The following is a 19,056-nucleotide window of genomic DNA, read 5'->3' on the forward strand; positions in this document are numbered from 1 at the left end:
CTCCTCTTTGCCACCTCAGTCCCCCTGTGCCTCTAATGTCCTCCTCTGTGCCACCTCTGTTCCCCTGTGCCTCCACTGTCCCCCTCTGTTCCCATGTGCCCCCACTGTCCTCCTCTGTGCCACATCTGTCCCCCTGTGCCTCCACTGTCCTCCTCTGTCCCCCTGTGCCTCCACTGTCCCCCTCTGTGCCACCTCTGTTCCCCTGTGCCTCCACTGTCCCCCTCTGTGTCACTTCTGTTCCCCTGTGCCTCCCCTGTCCTCCTCCGTGCCACCTCTACTCCCCTGTGCCTCCACTGTCCCCCTCTGTTCCTCCACTGTCCCCCTCTGTGTCACCTCTGTTCCCTTGTGCCTCCATTGTCCTCCTCTGTGCCATCTCTGTCCCCCTGTGCCTCCACTGTCCTTCTCTGTGCCACCTCTGTTCCCCTGTACTTTCAGTGTCCCCCTCTGTGTCACCTCTGTTCCCCTGTGCCTTCAGTGTCCCCCTCTGTGCCACCTCTGTCCCCCTGTGCCTCCACTGTCCCCTTCTGTGTCACCTCTGTTCCCTGTACCTTCAGTGTCCCCCTCTGTCGCTCTGTGTCTCCACTGTCCCCCTGTGTCTCCTCTGTTCCCCTGTGCCTTCAGTGTCCCATCTGTGCCACCTCTGTCCCCCTGAGTCTCCATTGTCCCCCTCTGTGCCACCTCTGTTCCCCTGTGCCTTCACTGTCCCCCCTCTGTGTCACCTCAGTTTCCCCGTGTCTTTGGTGTCTTCCTCTGTTCCCCTGTGCCTTCAGTGCCCCCTCTGTGCCACTTCTGTTCCCCTGTGCCTCCATTGTCCCCCTCTGTGCCACCTCTGTTCCCCTGTGTCTTCGGTGTCTCCCTCTGTTCCCCTGTGTCTTCAGTGTCTCCCTCTGTGCCACCTCTGTGTCCCTGTACCTTCAGTGTCCCCCTCTGTGCCACCTCTGTTCCCTTGTGCCTTCAGTGTCCCCCTCTGTGCCACCTCTGTTCCCCTGTGCCTTCAGTGTCCTCCTCTGTGCCACCTCTGTTCCCCTGTGCCTTCAGTGTCCCCCTCTGTGTCACCTCTGTTTCCCCGTGTCTTTGGTGTCTCAATCTGTTCCCCTGTGCCTTCAGTGCCCCCTCTGTGCCACCTCTGTTCCCCTGTGCCTCCATTGTCCCCCTCTGTGCCACCTCTGTTCCCCTGTGTCTTCAGTGTCTCCCTCTGTTCCCCTGTGCCTCCAGTGTCTCCCTTTGTGCCCCCTCTGTTCCCCTGTACCTTCAGTGTCTCCCTCTGTGTCCCCTCTGTTCCCCTGTGCCTTCAGTGACCCCCTCTGTGCCACCTCTGTCCCACTGTTGTGCCGTTCGTATCCGCGGGTCATTCATAAGTACAGAGTGTGGTCCCTCCCCCATTTCCCAAGCTCTGATCCCATTGGCAGTAGGTACACAGATTTGCCTGAAGAGTCTCTCAAGCAGCAGCACCTAACAGTTTCAATAAAAGATTTTCTTCCCTTGCCATTCACTTTACTAAAACCGAGAGAGTTCAAACTCTGTATACTGGAGCAATTTTACAGATGTATTGTCTATGTAACCATTATATTCCATGATTTTAACTTGCAATTTTGATTGGCCAATCATTGACCAATTTTACCACCTCCTCGTAGCAGGAGGGTCAACAGGTTTTGATTACTATGAACAGATTGTGTAGGTAAGCTCTCGTACTCAAATTGCAAGTGTGTACCAGGCTTTAGCTATAAGGTTGGCAAAGATGTGCGCATAAAATAATAACACAGTATATCCCATGCATAGCAACTCACCGAGATCAGACAAAGTGTATTCATGGTTGCGGAACACAATCTTGTTGTTCTTGTAGACAGGGGGTTTGAAATTACGGTGTTTGGCGAATAGGTGGAGCAACTGAGACGGCTTCAGCTGGTCCCGCCACTGGTTCGGTCCTGATCTGTAATGGAAGATACCGGAAGTTGACATTTGAAAGAAGCCACAACATATCCTGCTAGCTTAAGCAGTTCACCACTAAGGGGCTTTTCTTGTTATGAACCAGAGCAATTTTCAACTTTCAGTGCTCCTCCCTTTCATTCGCCAAAAACTTTATCACACTTATCACAACAAAGTGATCTATATCTTTATTTCTTTCGCAACCAATTAGACTTTCTTTAGGTGGTTCATTTTGCTTAGAATTATTTATTGTAAATGCATTTGACCAGGAATAATAAGAAAAAAAATCATTATTTCTCAGTTTTCGACCATTATATTTTTAAAATAAAAGGTGCTACTGTGGATAAAACTAACACATTTTATTTGCCCATTTGTCCCGGCTATTACAACATTTAAATTATATCCCTAGTACAATGTATAGCAACAAATCTTTAATTGGAAATAAAGGTATATTTTTTCAGTTTTGCGTCTGTCACTAATTACAAGCCCTTACTTGCAAAAATAACAGTAATATACTCTCATGACATACATATTAAAAAAGTTGAGTCCCTAAGATAACTATCTATGTATATATACAGTACAAATGTTTTATTTTGGTGATTATGAGAGAGTGGGGGAGGTAAGGGGTTAATTTTAATGGGGGATGTATGTATTTTTATTTAATTTAATGTTAGGGTGTAATTTACTATTTAGCCACTAGAGGTCTATCCCCCCACACAATTGTATTCCTCCTGTGTAAACTGTACACAGGAGCAGGTAATGCATGCATGTATTCTGATTCCATTGAATGTGTGCCTATTTCCTGATGTGTTCTTAGATATCATTGATACCAAAAATAACTTTATAAATGGGATAACAATAGCAGCTGTTAGATATCTGTCACTGCCCTAATCCAAACTGTGTGCTCTGTCTGAATATTTTACAAGTTACAGGTTTCCACTGTTTAGTCCAGGGGTAGGGAACCTATGGCTCGGGAGCCAGATGTGGCTCTTTTGATGGCTACATCTGGCTCACAGACAAATCAGTAGGGGTTGATTCACTAAGCTACACTGCTCAAGCAGCGCAGCTTAGTGTGGCACAGCAAGTCAAATGTTCAAAGCAGGCATGCTACAGTAGTAGCATGCCTGCTTCGAAAATTTGTTCATTATCCACGCCCCCCCCCCCCCCCAAATGAACAACTGCTCCAATTGTCCCACTCTGGACCCTGTCAGGTTCAGTGACTTTGTAGGACGAGATACCCGCACTTTGATTGGCCCAATAGGCTACCTTTACCTTGACAGGCAGCCTATTGGGCCAAAATGCGGGGATCTCGTTCTACAAAGTGAATCAACCCCCAAGTCAGCTAACTAATTGTTCGAGTGGGTATTTCTCCTATCTGGCTCTCGAAGAAATTGCTGATGTTGCTGAAACCTAAGAAAAGCTGAAGACATGTTTGACACTTCCGCTGCCTGGCGGATTAACTGTATACACATCACCATGGCAACAGGGACATGAACCCTCTGCTGCGCATGCGCACTGTCCCAGTTCGAAACATATTATGGCTCTCGCGGAGATACATTTTAAAATATGTGGCGTTTATGGCTCTCTCAGCCAAAAAGGTTCCTGACCCCTGGTTTAGTCAGTAAGTCCCAACGAAGTCCCCAGACTTGGCTGGGAATCTGAGAGTGAGAGGCAGTAGTGTACTTGCATACAGTAAGTCCCATCAAAGTCCCCAGACTTGGCTGAGAATCTGGGAGTGAGAGGCAGTAGTGTACTTGTATGCAGTAAGTCCCATCAAAGTCCCCAGACTTGGATAAGAATCTGGGAGTGAGAGGCAGTAGTGTACTTGTATGCAGTAAGTCCCATCAAAGTCCCCAGACTTGGCTGAGAATCTGAGAGTGAGAGGAAGTAGCGTACTTGCATACAGTAAGTCCCATCAAAGTCCCCAGACTTGGGCGGGAATCTGAGAACTAGAGGAAGTTGTGTACTTGCATGCAGTAAGTCCCATCAAAGTCCCCAGACTTGGGCGGGAATCTGAGAATTAGAGGAAGTTGTGTACTTGTATGCAGTAAGTCCCATCAAAGTCCCCAGACTTGGCTGAGAATCTGGGAGTGAGAGGCAGTAGTGTACTTGCATACAGTAAGTCCCATCAAAGTCCCCAGACTTGGGCAGGAATGAGAGGAAGTAGTGTACTTGCATGCAGTAAGTCTGCGGTATGCCACATCGAGCTCCGTATTTAGACAGGAAGCGGTTCTCTAAGTCGATCACCGTCTCTCCGATCTTCTCGTCTTTGGACATCAGGTCGTAGTCGTAGAGGGTGATACGGAGGTCTTTTTCCAGAGGCAGGGTGCAGTTTAGCTCAAACATCCTGTAAAAGACAAAAACAGATTCACAAAAAAAAAACGCTGAAGACATTGTTGTAAGGACAATACCATTATTAACAAAGCAGACTGAATAGCAAGCCTTTAAAGAGACTCTGTAATAAAAAAAATGGACCCCTGGGGGGTACTTACCTCGGGAGCGGGAGGCCTCCAGATCCTATCGAGGCTTCCCCGTCCTCCGTCCCACGGTGGTCTCGCTGGGCCCCTCCAAGGGGCGGCTATGTAGATATTTACCGTCCCTGGCTCCAGCGCAGTAGTGGTCTGCACTCCATATTTTTGGCAACTGAAAAGACGACCTGGACTATAAGACACACCTAGGTTTAGGGGACAAAAACCAGGGAAAAAAATATACTAAACCTGGTGCATCCATGGTGCAGGCGCGTCTTACGGACCTTCTCCCCCAATTATTATGTCCTCCATGTGCCTTCCTTGTACCTCTTGTCCTCCTCTGCCCCCCTGTGTCCATTGTCCCCGTGTCCTCTTACCCTGTGTTCTTCGATGTCCCCATGTCCCCCTTCCTATGTCCCGTCTTCTCTGTCCTCCCATGTACAGATTTACATAGCAGCCACGCCGCTCCGATCTAAGCAAGTAGCCTTTGGGGAGCAAACTACCAATCAGGCGGGGGTGCTGCCCCAGACTGTGATGTGATGTGCCAATTGCAGCCGATCACTGCACTCTTCTTAATAAGAGCCGATGGTCTCGAGGGCCGGACCACAGCTTGATCATTGAGGCCAATCACTACATTATGGAGTATTTACTTTTTGTGCAGAGTTCTGCTTTAATGTAGCACTAAATGTAAAAACGCAATATCACGTAAGATAATATAATAATCACAGCACAATACTATATGTGACATAACATAACAGAATGTAATATAATTCATATAATATAATACACAATATACAACACATACTTTCCAAACTCGGGCTCCAGCGTGCAGGGGATATAATTCTCCTGGTCATTTATGGCCTTCTTCCCGACAGATATCTTCACGTAGGGATCACACTGCAAAGTATATTAGTGTATTTTTAAGATACGGTAATTCGGACCAGCTGCGCTTCACACTTTTATCACATTTTATCATAAACTGTGTTTTATAAAACCAAAATATTATTAGAGAGCAGAGCGGGGGCCTGGAGCTCCTCCACACCCTGCCAAGCAGGCTTAGCTTTCTATATATAACAATGGCTTGGCCGAGGCTACGCAGACTCCTCGAGGCTGATTAACTAAAGTGGTTATTTTAGCGCTATCTGGGTGAATCAGCGCTTACTCTCAGCATCTAATCAGGCTCGAGGGAGAGGTACGATTTCCCCAATCTGATTGGGTGTTTTGATATATCTACAATTATGCAATGGGCTCAAGGCCATCTAGTTGGGGTTGGAAGTTAAAGAGAACTAGTCGCAAACTAGCCTGTGCTTGCAACAGTCTGAGACTGCATCAACCGCTTAAAGGTAACCTGAGATGAGTGGGTAAAAGACATGATACTTACCTGGGGCTTCCTCCAGCCTAATGACCACCATTGTCTCCCTCATCGTCCTCCCGGGTGACACTGTTTGCTTGCTATCGGCCTTGGTAATCCTTGTTCAGTCGCATCAGACAGGCTCTTCTGGCCAAGCGCAGGCCGCCTGGCGCTGGGAGTGTTCTGCACCTGCGCAGTACTACCTGTGCAGACGCAGAATGCTGCGGGCGATGTGAACATGCCACGCATGTGCAAAAATGCTCAACAGGTGCAAATGAACAAGGAATACCAGGGCCAATAGCAGGCAAATGGAGCCACCCATGAGGATTGCAATGGTGGTCATGGGGCTGGAGGAACCCCAGGTAAGTATCCATTGTTTTACCCCCTTCATTTCAGGATCTATTTAAAGTAGATCCGAGATAAACATTTACTCATTGCATGATTGTGTTCCTTACATATGGTTTATAGGGCATTCCTCAAGCCAAATACTTTTTTTTTTGTTTGAATACCCTAATTCCCTATAAACTAAACAAGCCTCGTCCACATCTCCTCCAGTGCCTAGGCACTATGAGAACCATGTAGCAAGGGCTTATGGGAGCTCAGACTAGGGAGGAGAAGGTGGGGGTGTTACTAGCCAGAGATTTCAGAGGCAGAGGGGAGGAGGAGAGGGGAGTGACATTTTCACAGGCTGAGGGCTGGAGATGCAGAGAAGCTTGCCTGTGTAATGATCACAATCAAAACATGGCTGCTCTCACTGTATCACAGGAAGAAGTAATCATATACTGTTGCAGCTGTTTGCAGCTAGATTTGCTGTGTAAACTATCTAAACTTTAGATAAGATATATCAACAAGTTACTTGTTATAGTTCGTTTTTCATCTCGGATCCGCTTTAAGCCTGAAAATGGAACTAAACTCAGAACTTCCTCTCTGCTATAAAAGATTAGCCACAGCATAATAACATTTATTGGGAAAAAATCTTTATTACAAATTATGGAAATCTTTAAAAAAAACGATGTCTTCTTTATAGTAGTCAGCTTTACAGAATCTTCCTAACTCACTGAGTAACCACAGTGTATTTGAGATAAAATCAGGTCTAAATTTTATTTTGGTGCCTCAAAATCACAAATGCACGATCTCAGCAAAGTTTGTAAAATGTCTGTGTGGGAGTGTACTTTCTCCTCACTTCAGGCCACTGGATATCAGACGGATTGCCAGTAGACACCTCCCACTGCGCACTAATCAAACTTTCTACAAGATAAGAAGATTCTTGTATGTAAATGAATAGATACTATGGTCCAGGAAGTGAGTGCAGATAGATGGCAGAAAACAAGAGTTCTCCAAACAGCAGGTTGCCATGAGAAAGGGCAGATTGTCAAGAAAGTACCGTTATTTGTCCAGAAATAATGACACTTTCACAGTGATCAGTTGATTGTCACATTTATAAACAGGTCCAAGATTTGCTTGTAATTTTACTATTGGCGGCCAGTGTCCAGACAGTGGGCGATTTATCAGTCTGACAAATGCTAACAACCACTTTTAACCCTGAGGTCTATTCTTCTGGATCAGGTCAATTGGGCGCCGGGATTGTCAGGTATCAGATAAATGCCTGTATAACTTTTCAATAATCGGGCGTCCAGGCGGTAATTTGGTGCAGCTACTACAAATTACATAATGGATGTCAGCCATCTGGATGCCGGATTGCAAGGGTTGGGAATTAAATAGGGGGTCTTCTTTTTAGGCAAATGTGGGGGGAAGGGGGGGGGGGTTATGCAATAGGTTCCGGGGGTTAGGCACCTATGGGGGTGTTAGGGTTAGGCATGAGGCATGGCAGTTAGTATTAGGCATTTATAGAGGAGGACTTTGGGCAGTCGGTGTGTTTATTGGCTGCACAGCTGATCACATGACTCTTGTCAGAGCTCCAGCCGACAGCAAGTTTCCCTAACACTAGAGTGTAGAGCCAGGTTTGGTTTCACCAGCGCTTACCTTGCCATTAGGATCCTTGGGCTGCAGGCCAAATGCTCGGACAATGTAGACCCTCACCAGGCACTCCTGTAAGCCTTTCGCTGGCAGTTGGCGAAATTGGCGGGTTGGTAATGGCACAGAAGGATCATCATGAAGGGTATAAATTTTAAAGGATCCCTGTACGTGACAAAAGAAAATATAACATGTCAGCTTTTTTATGATCTGGCGCTCCAGGCCCCGTCACCTTCACAGTTTGTGAAACTAGAGGTCCCCTAATGTCATATATCCCAATATTTAGAGCCAGGAAAAAGGGACGCTAAGACCTGCCCTTCCACACATTTCGCTATGCCCTAATACTACATGCAGCATGCCCCCTCCCTCCCCCATACAGTTCCCTCGTGCCTATTGGTGTCCCCTACCTTCCTCATACAGTAATGGTGTCTGGTGTGCCCCCCTCTGTTCCCCATACAGTGATTCCTGGTATCTAGTGTGCCCCCTCCCTTCCCCATACAGTGATCCCTGGTGTCTAGTGTGCCCTCCTCCCTTCCCCATACAGTGATCCCTGGTGTCTGGTGTGCCCCCCTCCCTTCCCCATACAGTGATCCCTGGTGTCTGGTGTGCCCCCCCCCCCCCCCTTCCCCATACAGTGATCCCTGGTGTCTGATGTGCCTCCCTCCCTTCCCCATACAGTAATCCCTGGTATGTAGTGTGTCTCCCTCCCTTCCCCATACAGTAATGCCTGGTGTCTTGGTGTGCCTCCCTCCCTTCCCCATACAGTAATCCCTGGTGTCTGGTGTGCCCCCTCCCTGTATGTCTAGTGTGCCTCTCTCCCTTCCCTGTACAGTAATCCCTGATGCCTAGTGTTGCCGCCCTCTCTTCCTCATACAGTGATCCCTGGTGAGGGAGACCAGCCGGGGGTCCATCAGTCATCAGGAAATCAAATGAAATTGTCGCCACTCACCAGATCGAGCCCTTGCAACTAAGATCTTCCAGCATGGCAGATCGATCACTTGCCATGTTGCGGCACGTATATCTGCCAGATTCCATCATTATAAACTATTCGGTCAGATATTGATGCCGAAATTCATGTCATCTAGGGGCACCCTGACAGTTTTTAGGGCCTGTTCCCACTAACGCAGTTGTGTCCGCTTTTCAGCATCTGTAACATTGATGTGTTGCTGAAAAGCGGACACAACTGCGCACAACTGCGTTAGTGGGCTCAGGCCCTTAGCATAAACTCTATAGACAGAACTGTCCGTGGACGTTTGCAGGAAATGAACTTTGCTACCCTTCTGATGACATTTTATTTTTTCCTTTTCATTGTCGGAGTAATCAGGGCTTTAAGCCGCGTGATACAACATGTGTTTATTTGTAAGAATTAGAATGTCCTGCGTGTAAATTCTTCAAGGCTAAATGTTCATGTAAATTCCTTGCTAATTGCTGCTTCGTTAGCCCAGAGACAGCTTGCAGGTAATTAGGAGCGGAGGTATGTGAGAAGCTGAAGGTACATAGCTAAGGATTGATAATGCTGCAAGTTCTAATGATCCCCACATGTCCTACAAGGCAGGAAAATAAACCCAGGCGGTGGTGTTTATTCCGGTGCTGGAAGAGCTTTCTCTGTTGTGCTGATTGTATTTGTCTAATCTTCCCCAGCTATATAGTCTACCCTCAAGCTCACTATAAAGCCCTGTATATACATGCTAGAGCATACATGTCAAACTCTGGCCATGCAGAGCCATCACATTAGGTGGTTTCCCCACTTTGTATTATGCTTAGCCCACTCTAGCCCTCCAGCAGTGGTGTAGCTAAGGAGCTGTGGGCCCCGATGCAAGTTTTACATGGGGCCCCCCAAGCACTCTATACATAACAATTGATACGGCGCACCAAAACCTGCCAATGGCAACTACAGTGTCAGAGGTGCAAGAAGGGGATGGGGAACAGCTTGTTAGTGATTACCACTATTCAAAGTATCTATAGAAGTGATTATTATGAGCACAGGACCAATAGAGAGCTAATACTGAAGTTGAGGGAGGGCCCTTCGGGGCCCCGATGCGGCCGCTACCTCTGCACCCCCTATTGCTTTGCCCCTGCCCACCAGGGAAGCTATATTAGAGGTGAAGCCCTAGATCACTGGTGAAGCCATAGGGTGGAGTGAGGGGGAAAGAACTATACACCAGCGAACTGTATATTTGAAGAAGAGGGGTAAGTATAGACACCAGGGAACTGTATAAGGGAAGAAGCGGTTAGAGGTCACTAAACACCAGGGAACAGTTTTGAGTAAAATTAGCTAAAAAAAAAGCCGATTTTAATAAATAATAATAACCTGAACATTTTTTCTGTTGGACTCAAAGCGCTCAAGAGCTGCAGCCACGGCGACGTGCTCAGGAGGCCGCCCTGCAGTGTTAGGGTGTCTTGCCTTGAACTCCTTACTGAATAGGTATTGACCCTAGTTGTAGAGAGACCTCAATGCTGCAACCCCAATAATTAATTAGCACCAGGGAGTCTACCAGTCCACACCTGTATCCACCTAAGGTGTAGCAACAGTCCAACTAGAAAAAAGACTGGGTCTCTACCTGGATTTTCAGGCCAATGGGCCAAATTTATTTTGCGAATAACACAGTGCTTTAGCACAGGTAGAGACCCAGTCTTTTTTCAGGTATTGACCCTAGCCAGGATTCAAACCCTGGTCTCCCATGTCAAAGGCGGTGCCCTTAAAGAGACACTGAAGCAGGAAAAAAAAATATGATATAATGATTTGTATGTGTGCTAAGATACAAAACATTAGGAGCAGAGACATAAGTCTAATATTGTTTCCAGTACAGGAAGAGTTAAGAAACTCCAGTTATTGATGCAAAAGATGTGTCAGATACGTCTTCAGCTTCTCTTGGGTTTCAGCAACATCAGCAGTTTCCCCGAGAGCCAGACAGGAGAAATACTGACTAACAGCTTGTACAATTAGCTAGCTGACTTGGGGGTTTATTCACTTTGTAGCACTGAGCTCCACGACTTTCAAAGTCGCAGAGGGCTCTGTCTTCTGAAGCTCAAGTGTCTGTCAATGTATTGTTTATTTTTCTGCAGAGGACAGTTCAAAAGTTCACTGGCCTGCTCTGTAAAATCAATTAGAATGCCGAGTAGTGTGTAAACTGCAAATATTAGAGAATGATGCAATGTTATTTAAAAAAAAAACTATATAACTGAAAATAAAAATATGAGAATATTTTCTTTGCTGCTAATGTTCTATTAATGATCCATACTACACATACAATTCATTATATCATAATTTTTTCTGCTTCAGTGTCTCTTTAACCAGTACACTATCCAGCCATTTGACTATACAGATGGTGCTAAGTCTATCGTGCACTGTAGGTATAGTGTGCGCCATGCTCACTTTTGTTTGCCCTGAAACTTGCAATAGAAGGCTTTTTTCTGTGTGCATGTGCGGCTGTGTGCATGTGCGGCTGTGCGCATGTGCGGCAGTGCGCATGTGCGGCCGTGCGCATGTGCGGCCGTGCGCATGTGCGGCCGTGCGCATGTGCAGCCGTGTGCATGTGCAGCTGTGCGCATGTGCGGCTCCATACTACTGTGCAGGCACAAACCCAAACGAGGCAGAGCACAGCTGGGCAAATGAAGAGGGTCCCGGCCGGCAACAGAGGAGTCGTGGAGGACCAGGGAAGCCTCTGGAGCAGGGGTAGGGAACCTAAGGCTCGGGAGACAGATGTGGCTCTTTTGATGGCTGCATCTGGCTCACAGACAAATCAGTAGCGTTTGATTCACTGAGCTACACTGCTCAAGCAGCGCAGCTTAGTGTGACAGCGCAAGTAACATTTTTAAAGTAGGCACGCTACATCTAAACTAACGACTACATCTAAACTAATTGTCCCACCCTGGAACCTGTCAGGTCCAGTGACTTTGTAGGACGAGATCCCCGCACTTTGATTGGCCCAATAGGCTGCCTGTCACTTGACAGGCAGCCTATTGGGCCAAAGTGCAGGGATCTCGTCCGACAAAGTAACCCAACCCCCAAGTCAGCTAGCTAATTGTACAAGCTCCACAGTGGGAGACATGGCAGCGCTTTCAAACAAAACTTATACCTGAATGATTTATCTGCATTGATGTGCAGAGCTCCAATAACTGGACTACATTACACAACTAGCACTCACTACAGGCAAAGGGGGGTGTTAGCTTCAGTGATAATGTGTGCACAAATTATTACCTAATAGACTTCCCCACTGAACAAGCTGTTAGTCGGTATTTCTCCTGTCTGGCTCTCGGGGAAATTGCTGATGTTGCTGAAACCCAAGAGAAGCTGAAGATGTGTCTGACACTACCGCTGCCCGGCAGATCAACTGTATACTCATCACCATGGCAACAGGGACGTGAGCCCTCTTCTGCGCATGCACACTGTGCCACAGTTTGAAATCTATTGTGTGGCTCTCAGGGAAATACATTTTAAAATATGTGGTGCTTATGGCTCTCTCAGCCATAAAGGTTCCTGAGCCCTCTCTGGAGGGTCCAGGCAGGGGTGTAACTATAAACCATGGGCTCTCCCCCAGCAAAGCTTGGAGGGCCCCCAATGCTCACACCCTTCCTCTTGCCTTCCCCTGGTGACCCTCACATCTGGGGGCTCATTTTACAAGCATCATAAAACAACTGTGGACATTGTAATCTTCACACCCATAACAAGTGTAGCCACAAAAACTCCTGATCTGAAGGTTGGACCTCTTTATCGGAGGGCGTGAAGTAGTAGTTGGAGCCCCCTTACAGCTGTGGGCCCCCCTGTGGTCGCAGGCGCTGCTCCCCTCTAGTTACGCTCCTGGATCCAGAGGCTTCCCTCTTCAGTGGCAAGTATCTAGCTTTTTGTTTTGCTATGATTACTGCTGTGCTTTGACTGGAAATAGCTATCTGGATGTCCCTCGTATTTTGTGCATGACGGTATCTTATTCTTAGCGCACCTTGAACTCCCCAACTACAGAAGGATCTTCAGCTTCATCCTGTGTCTTCCCTCTGTACAGCTTGAAAGTGCGGCAGAAGTCTGTCAGCCCCTCGTAATCTTCTATATTCTCTAACTCCGTGTCCAGAACCTGCAGAATAAAGGCATGAATGGTCAACGCAGGAGGACAATATACACATTCAAAAAGGCATGCAAAGTGTCTGATGAGGTGATATCATTATTCATTTATAGAGCGCCAACATTTTCCGCGGCGCTGTACAGAGTAAGAAACAAACATGGGGTACATAATAATACAGACACTGGTTTAACCACTTCACAACTGAGGGGTTTTACCCCTTGACCACCAGAGCAATTTTCACCTTTCAGCGCCCCTTCCATTCATTCGTCTATAACTTTATCATTACTTATCACAATGAAATGAATATATCTTGTTTTTTTTGCCACCAATTAGGCTTTCTTTAGGTGGGACATTATGCCAAGAATTATTTTATTCTAAATGTGTTTTAATGGGAAAATAGGAAAAAATGTGGGAAAAAATTTATTATTTTTCAGTTTTTGGCCATTATAGTTTTTAAATAATGCATGCTACTGTAATTAAAACCCATGAAATGTATTTGCCCATTTGTCCCGGTTATAAAACCGTTTAAATTATGTCCCTATCACAATGTTTGGTGCCAATATTTTAATTGGAAATAAAGGTGCATTTTTTCTCAGTTTTGCATCCATCCCTAATTACAAGCCCATAGTTTATAAAGTAACAGTGTTGTACCCTCTTGACATAAATATTTAAAAAGGTCAGTCCCTAAGGTAACTATTTATGCTTTTTTTTTAATTGTAATTTTTTTTTTTATTACAAAAAAAAAAAAAATGGGGGAGTGTGGGAGGTAAGGAGTTAATTTTTTTGTGTAAAACTAATTTATTTGTATGTGAAAAATGCTTTAGGGTGTAGTTTTACTATTTGGCTACAAGATGGCAACAGTAACTTTTTGTTTAATGCGACCTTCCGGACGCTTGCAGGAAGTACTAGGAGGCCGAGAACGTTTTTTTTTTCACAATGATCGCGCTGCTTATCGGAGAAGCAGCAGATCATTGCGGGGCTTAGATCAACGAACGGGAATGGATTTTCCCGTTCATTGATCTCCAGGCGAGCGGCGTGTTTACGAGCGGGAGTGCGCGCTAGAGCGAGCGGGAGCCGGGCAGCGGCGGGAGCGCGGAAAGTGCGCATTTCTCCGTCCCTGGTGGTGAAAGGATGGAAAAAGGGACGGAGAAATGCGTACGCGTGGGGGTAAAGTGGTTAAACCAAACATAAACACTAATACATAATACAGAATTGGTAATTACAATGACAAATGTAACATGATGAATAAAATGCATAACAAACTGCAAGACACAAAATAAATAACAAACTGCAAAACACAAAAGGGTGAGAGAGCCCTGCCCTTCCCAGCTTACAATCTGAAGGATGGGGGGGGGGGGGGGCAAGAGGTGGAGTAGTATACAATATGCATACCTATAGGAAGTGTGTTTTAGGTTATCTAGTAAGGAAAAAGTGAGTTTTGAGCAGTCGGATCCTCCACGAGGGAATTCTAGGCTAGGGCCAGGAGAGAGTCTAATCCTAAAAACATCAAGGAATGTTTAAAAAGTGGTTCTTGAGATGATGTTACTAACAGTAAGGGGTACTTGGAAAAAAGCAGTCATTAATAATGGGGTACATGCTATAATGGTTTGAGTAACATGCTGATATTAAAATAGCAGCCAGGAATATTAACCATCTGAGATATGCTGATGATACCACTCTGGTGTCTGAAACTGATGCTAAATCATGAATGTAAAATAAGAAAGTGCCAAAGCTGGTTTACTGCTTAACATCAAGAAAACTAAAGTCATGTCATCTGCTCCAATGAAACATCTGCAAGTAGATGGGAAAAAAGTTGTACCAGATTCCATCTTTCTGGGTTCGAAGATCTCTGCAGGTGGTGACTGCAGCCATGAGAGTAAGAGACACTTGGATGGAGGAAAGCTATGGTAAATTTAGAATTTTGCCTTCTTCTGTTTTAAGAAGACAAGCATTTTAGTAAGGAGGCCTGTTGGTCTGTTTCAGCCCATTACACACTCCTAGGCAGGGCCGGATTTACCATAAGGCACTGTAGGCTCGTGCCTACAGGCGCCTGAAGATGGAAAGGCGGCTCACTCCCCTTCCCTAGTGCCTCCCTCCCTCCTTCCCTATGCAGAGTGTAAATGAGGGGTTACTAACCCGGGTCTCTGCATTCCCCTGACCAGATCTCCCTTCACTCAGGGGCACCTGTAGCTACCTAATACTGAGGGTATCTCTGGCCACCTAATAATAAGGGGTACCTGTAGCTACCGATGACAGGTAAGTGACAACTAGAATAGCCAGCACACTTGCGGTGTGGTTCAGCGGGTGTTTGTAGGTTCATGGAGGGCGAAATCTAAGGTGCCAGGACATCTATAGGCTCCTGTGATGTAAATCCGGGCCTGCTCCTAGGAGTTATTATTCACCATGAGCTTGCTGGGCAGTACAAGCATATGGCTGTGAAAGTTGGCTTATAAATAAATTCATGTGTAGATAAATTGAAATGTGGGTGTGGAAAAAGCTACTGAGAGTTCCATGGACTGCTAGAAGGTCTAACCCAGGGGTAGGGAACCTATGGCTCGGGAGCCATATATGGCTCTTTTGATGGCTACATCTGGCTCACATACAAATCAATAAGGGTTGATTTACTAAGCTACACTGCTTAAGCAGTACAGCTTAGTGTCTCAGCGTAAATAAAATGTTCAAAGTAGGCACACTACTGCTGTAGCATGCACTACTAACTTACTCACGCTACCCCCAAAACGAACGGCTGCTCCAATTGTCCCACTCTGGACCCTGTCAGGTCCAGTGACTTTGTAGAATGAGATCCCCGCACTTTCATTTGCCCAATAAGCTTCCTGTCATTTGATAGGCAGCCTATTGGGCTAAAGTGCCAGGATCTCGTCCTACAAAGTGAATCAACCCCCAAGTCAGCTATCTAATTGTACAAGCTGTTAGTCAGTATTTATCCTGTCTGGGAAATTGCTGATGTTGCTGAAACCCAAGAGAAGCTGAAGATGTGTCTGACATCTGACACTTCCACTGCCCTGCGGATCAACTGTGTGCATATCACCATGGCAACAGGGACGTGAGCCCTCTGCTGCGCATGCGCACTGTCCCAGTTCGAAACATATAGTATGGCTCTCAGAGAATTGGATTTTAAAATATGTGGCGTTTATGGCTCTCTCAGCCAAAAAGGTTCCTGACCCCTGGTCTAACCAGTCAAAACTTTAAGAAATAAGGCCAGAGTGTTTACTAGTCTGCCTGATACTACTACTAAAACTTTGGTCACATAATGAGAAGACTGGATTCTTTGGAGAAATCCTTGATGTGTGGGAAAACTGAGGGCAAAAGAAGAAGAGGACAGCCAAGGCTAAGATGGATAGACAACATATGGGAAGCTATGAACATGCCTATGAAACAGCTGAAAGAATCCGTGACTGACAGAGAAACCTGGCAAGCAAAAGTTACATAAGGTCATGAAGAGTCAGAGTCAACTTAACAATTGTAGAGAAGAACGAGGGCATGCTATAACAATGTTGTGTTAAACCATTCCAGAAGCCTAAAACCCTAACAACTTATGCTTACCGACACGATCACCCAACACTAACCTGCCTAAATTCCTCACCTAACACTCACCTTTTGGAGTACTGTAGTGGTTACTACTTCCTGTTGCTTGCTAATAACAGCCTTATCAATCCTGACGCTTGCCAATAGCAGTGTTATTAGCCACCAAAACCAAGCACTAGGCATGGCTCTGCCTAGGAGAATGCAAGGAGAAGCATGTGATCAGTTTGATCAGCTGGTAGATTTGTAAGGTTCTGATTTGCTGGTTTAACACATGATCATGACCAGCAAATCAGAGCCTTACAGATCTATCAGCTGATCAAACTGATCACATGCTTCCATGGGTTCTCCTAGGCAGGGCAATCCCTACCAAGCAGAGGCGGGACAAGGTCCTCCAACACCCAAGGCTGAGACAGCAAAGTGCGCCCCTCCATCCCTCCCACCCCAGCCGTCACACACTGATTGCTATTAGACTAAGAGGCGCCACAGGGCCCACAACCTCCCCAACACCTTAATATCTAGTTATCTGGCTTGCAGTCACTGCCATGTATCCCCTTTTCTTATTTCTTTCTGCTTCAAACACAATTAGGAATGACAGCTGAATGAATTCTGCGCCCCCTCCTACACTGCGCCCTGAGGCTGGAGCCTCTGCAGCCTATGCCTCGGCCCGGCCCTGCTACCAAGCACCTTATACCGGTATGTTTGTACATTGTGCCAACTCTGCCTGCCTGTGTGCCATTCTCCTGTCTACACAGTGCAGCACGGACGCCAAATTGCAACAGTGACCAACAAGAGTACGTTTTGGCAGTTATAAGGACTTACTTAAAGCTCTTTAGAACTTGTGTGCTTAGCTGTCTGGTCGGAGTCCCCCTTTAACCCCTTATTTTTCACCTGGGAATTGTCCAATGAAAATGGTGAAGAGGAACAGTGAAATCTGCCCATTCTCCGGAACATCAGTGAGTTATTAGCGAGTAACATTGTAATAATTAGGCTATTTCCTTTCCACACGTTCTCTATACAGAGGTTGTAGCCCGGCCAAATCATTATTATCCCATAATATTTAATTTACAGCGCAGGAGGCCAAGAGGCAGCGCCCAAAAAAATCCCAGATTTTGTGACCTGTCCAAGATGTCTCGTAAATTGTGTTCTGGTTTTGTGGGGTCAGAAATTCAATATTAAAGGAATATACACCGTGAACTACGAGGCGAGCCTATAGATTGGGTGCTCAACTGCTCATGCAATATTAGCCATTTTGTAATTCAATCTGATTAAAAATGGTCTTAAAGCAGACTTGAACTCAAGAGCTTCCTCTCTGCTCTAAAAGATAAGCAACAGCATTATAACCTTTAAAGAAAAAACATTTCTTTGTTACAGCTGATACAAATCCTGCAATAAATCTGCAGTGTGTCTACTTCCTGCTTTTATGGAAGCAGACATAGGGTTAACATCCTGTGTTTACAAATTAGCCGTTCTGCGGCAGCAGCCAGCTGACACAGCTTAAAGATCAAATTGGTGATTAGACACAGATGAGAGGGAATTAGAGAGGCTAAACTCTCTAACTACATGTAGCGATGATGGGCAGATCAACCAAGAGACAGATCTCTCTCTGATCGAATCAGATCGGAGAGATCTGTTGGCTGTCCATACACCGCAGGCCGATTCCCGATCAATCTCAGCATGAAATCTGGCAGGAACCAGCCTCGTGATGCTGCGTCCGCTGCTGCTCCCCCGAATGTAAATGCCCAACCCCCCCCTCCCGGTACACGTGCATCCAAATACCACCTTCCTCCAGCTGCAGAGACTATCCAGCTGCTACCGGTCTTGTCCGCTGCTTCCACAGGAGCGCCCTATGTGGTTGTCCGGTATAGCATGTGGTGCGTGTGGCGTCACACACACGCAGCTGGCGGCGCTTGGTACAGGCCGCAAACGAGACAGGGAGCAGCTAAACAGTCGCGACAGCTGGAGCAGGTGAGATTTGAATGCATGGGCACCAGGTGGGGGAACATTTTTCATTTGGGGGAGCAGACACCGTCTACGACTCTCTAACAGTGCATTAATATCAGCACCAATCACCAACAACAATTCCGTAGTATCACCAGGGCCAGACTTACCATAAGGCACAGGCACTGTAGGCACGTGCCTACAGGCGCCTGATGATGGAAAGGTGGCTCACTTCCCAAGTGACTCCTCCCCTGCCTTACCTATGCAGAGTCCCAAGCAGAGAATAAATTACAGTTTACTCACCTGGATCTCGGCATTCCACTGACCAGATCTCCCTTCAGTCAGGAGAACCTCTAGCTACCTAATACTGAGGTTCTTCAAGCTACTTAATACTGAGGATAGCTCTGGGTACCTAATACTGAGGGGTAGCTACCTATAAGAAATGAGGGATAAGTGACAGCTGGGCCAGTCAGCACACTTGCGGTGCGGTTCGGTGGGGGTTGTAGGTTCATGGAGGGCGAAGTCTAGGGTGCCTGGACATCTGTGCCTATAGGCTCCCGTGATGTAAATCCAGGCCTGACTATCACCACTAATGGTTCATCAACAAAGCAATACTATAACAACCCCACAGTTCTATCAATACCAATCTGCAATTAAACATTGAATAATTTGGCTAATTACCATTGCCACGTTCACACAGTGCATTTGCATTGTAGACTGCAATTCCTGTTCACACACCCTAATATCATGAGGTTCCAACAACAGAACTCTTACTACGTGGTTTGTAGTCATTAGC

The 19,056-nt window shown here is 46.3% G+C and overlaps 1 protein-coding gene across 6 annotated transcripts in view; it reads right to left on the minus strand.

The window, feature by feature from the left end:
* The window catches only part of DYSF (dysferlin), a 456,891-nt gene that overhangs the window by 73,081 nt on the left and 364,754 nt on the right, over positions 1 to 19,056 (minus strand). For all 6 annotated transcript variants that reach the window (XM_068274344.1, XM_068274325.1, XM_068274335.1 and 3 more), the window contains 5 exons: positions 12,660 to 12,788; positions 7,729 to 7,884; positions 5,200 to 5,291; positions 4,103 to 4,273; positions 1,788 to 1,930 (listed from right to left, as the gene is read on the minus strand). In XM_068274344.1, the coding sequence (XP_068130445.1) occupies positions 1,788 to 1,930; positions 4,103 to 4,273; positions 5,200 to 5,291; positions 7,729 to 7,884; positions 12,660 to 12,788 (691 nt within the window). The remainder of the gene's footprint in view (positions 1 to 1,787; positions 1,931 to 4,102; positions 4,274 to 5,199; positions 5,292 to 7,728; positions 7,885 to 12,659; positions 12,789 to 19,056) is intronic.

The sequence above is a fragment of the Hyperolius riggenbachi genome, chromosome 1, assembly GCF_040937935.1.
Source record: "Hyperolius riggenbachi isolate aHypRig1 chromosome 1, aHypRig1.pri, whole genome shotgun sequence".
Lineage (NCBI taxonomy): Eukaryota > Metazoa > Chordata > Amphibia > Anura > Hyperoliidae > Hyperolius > Hyperolius riggenbachi.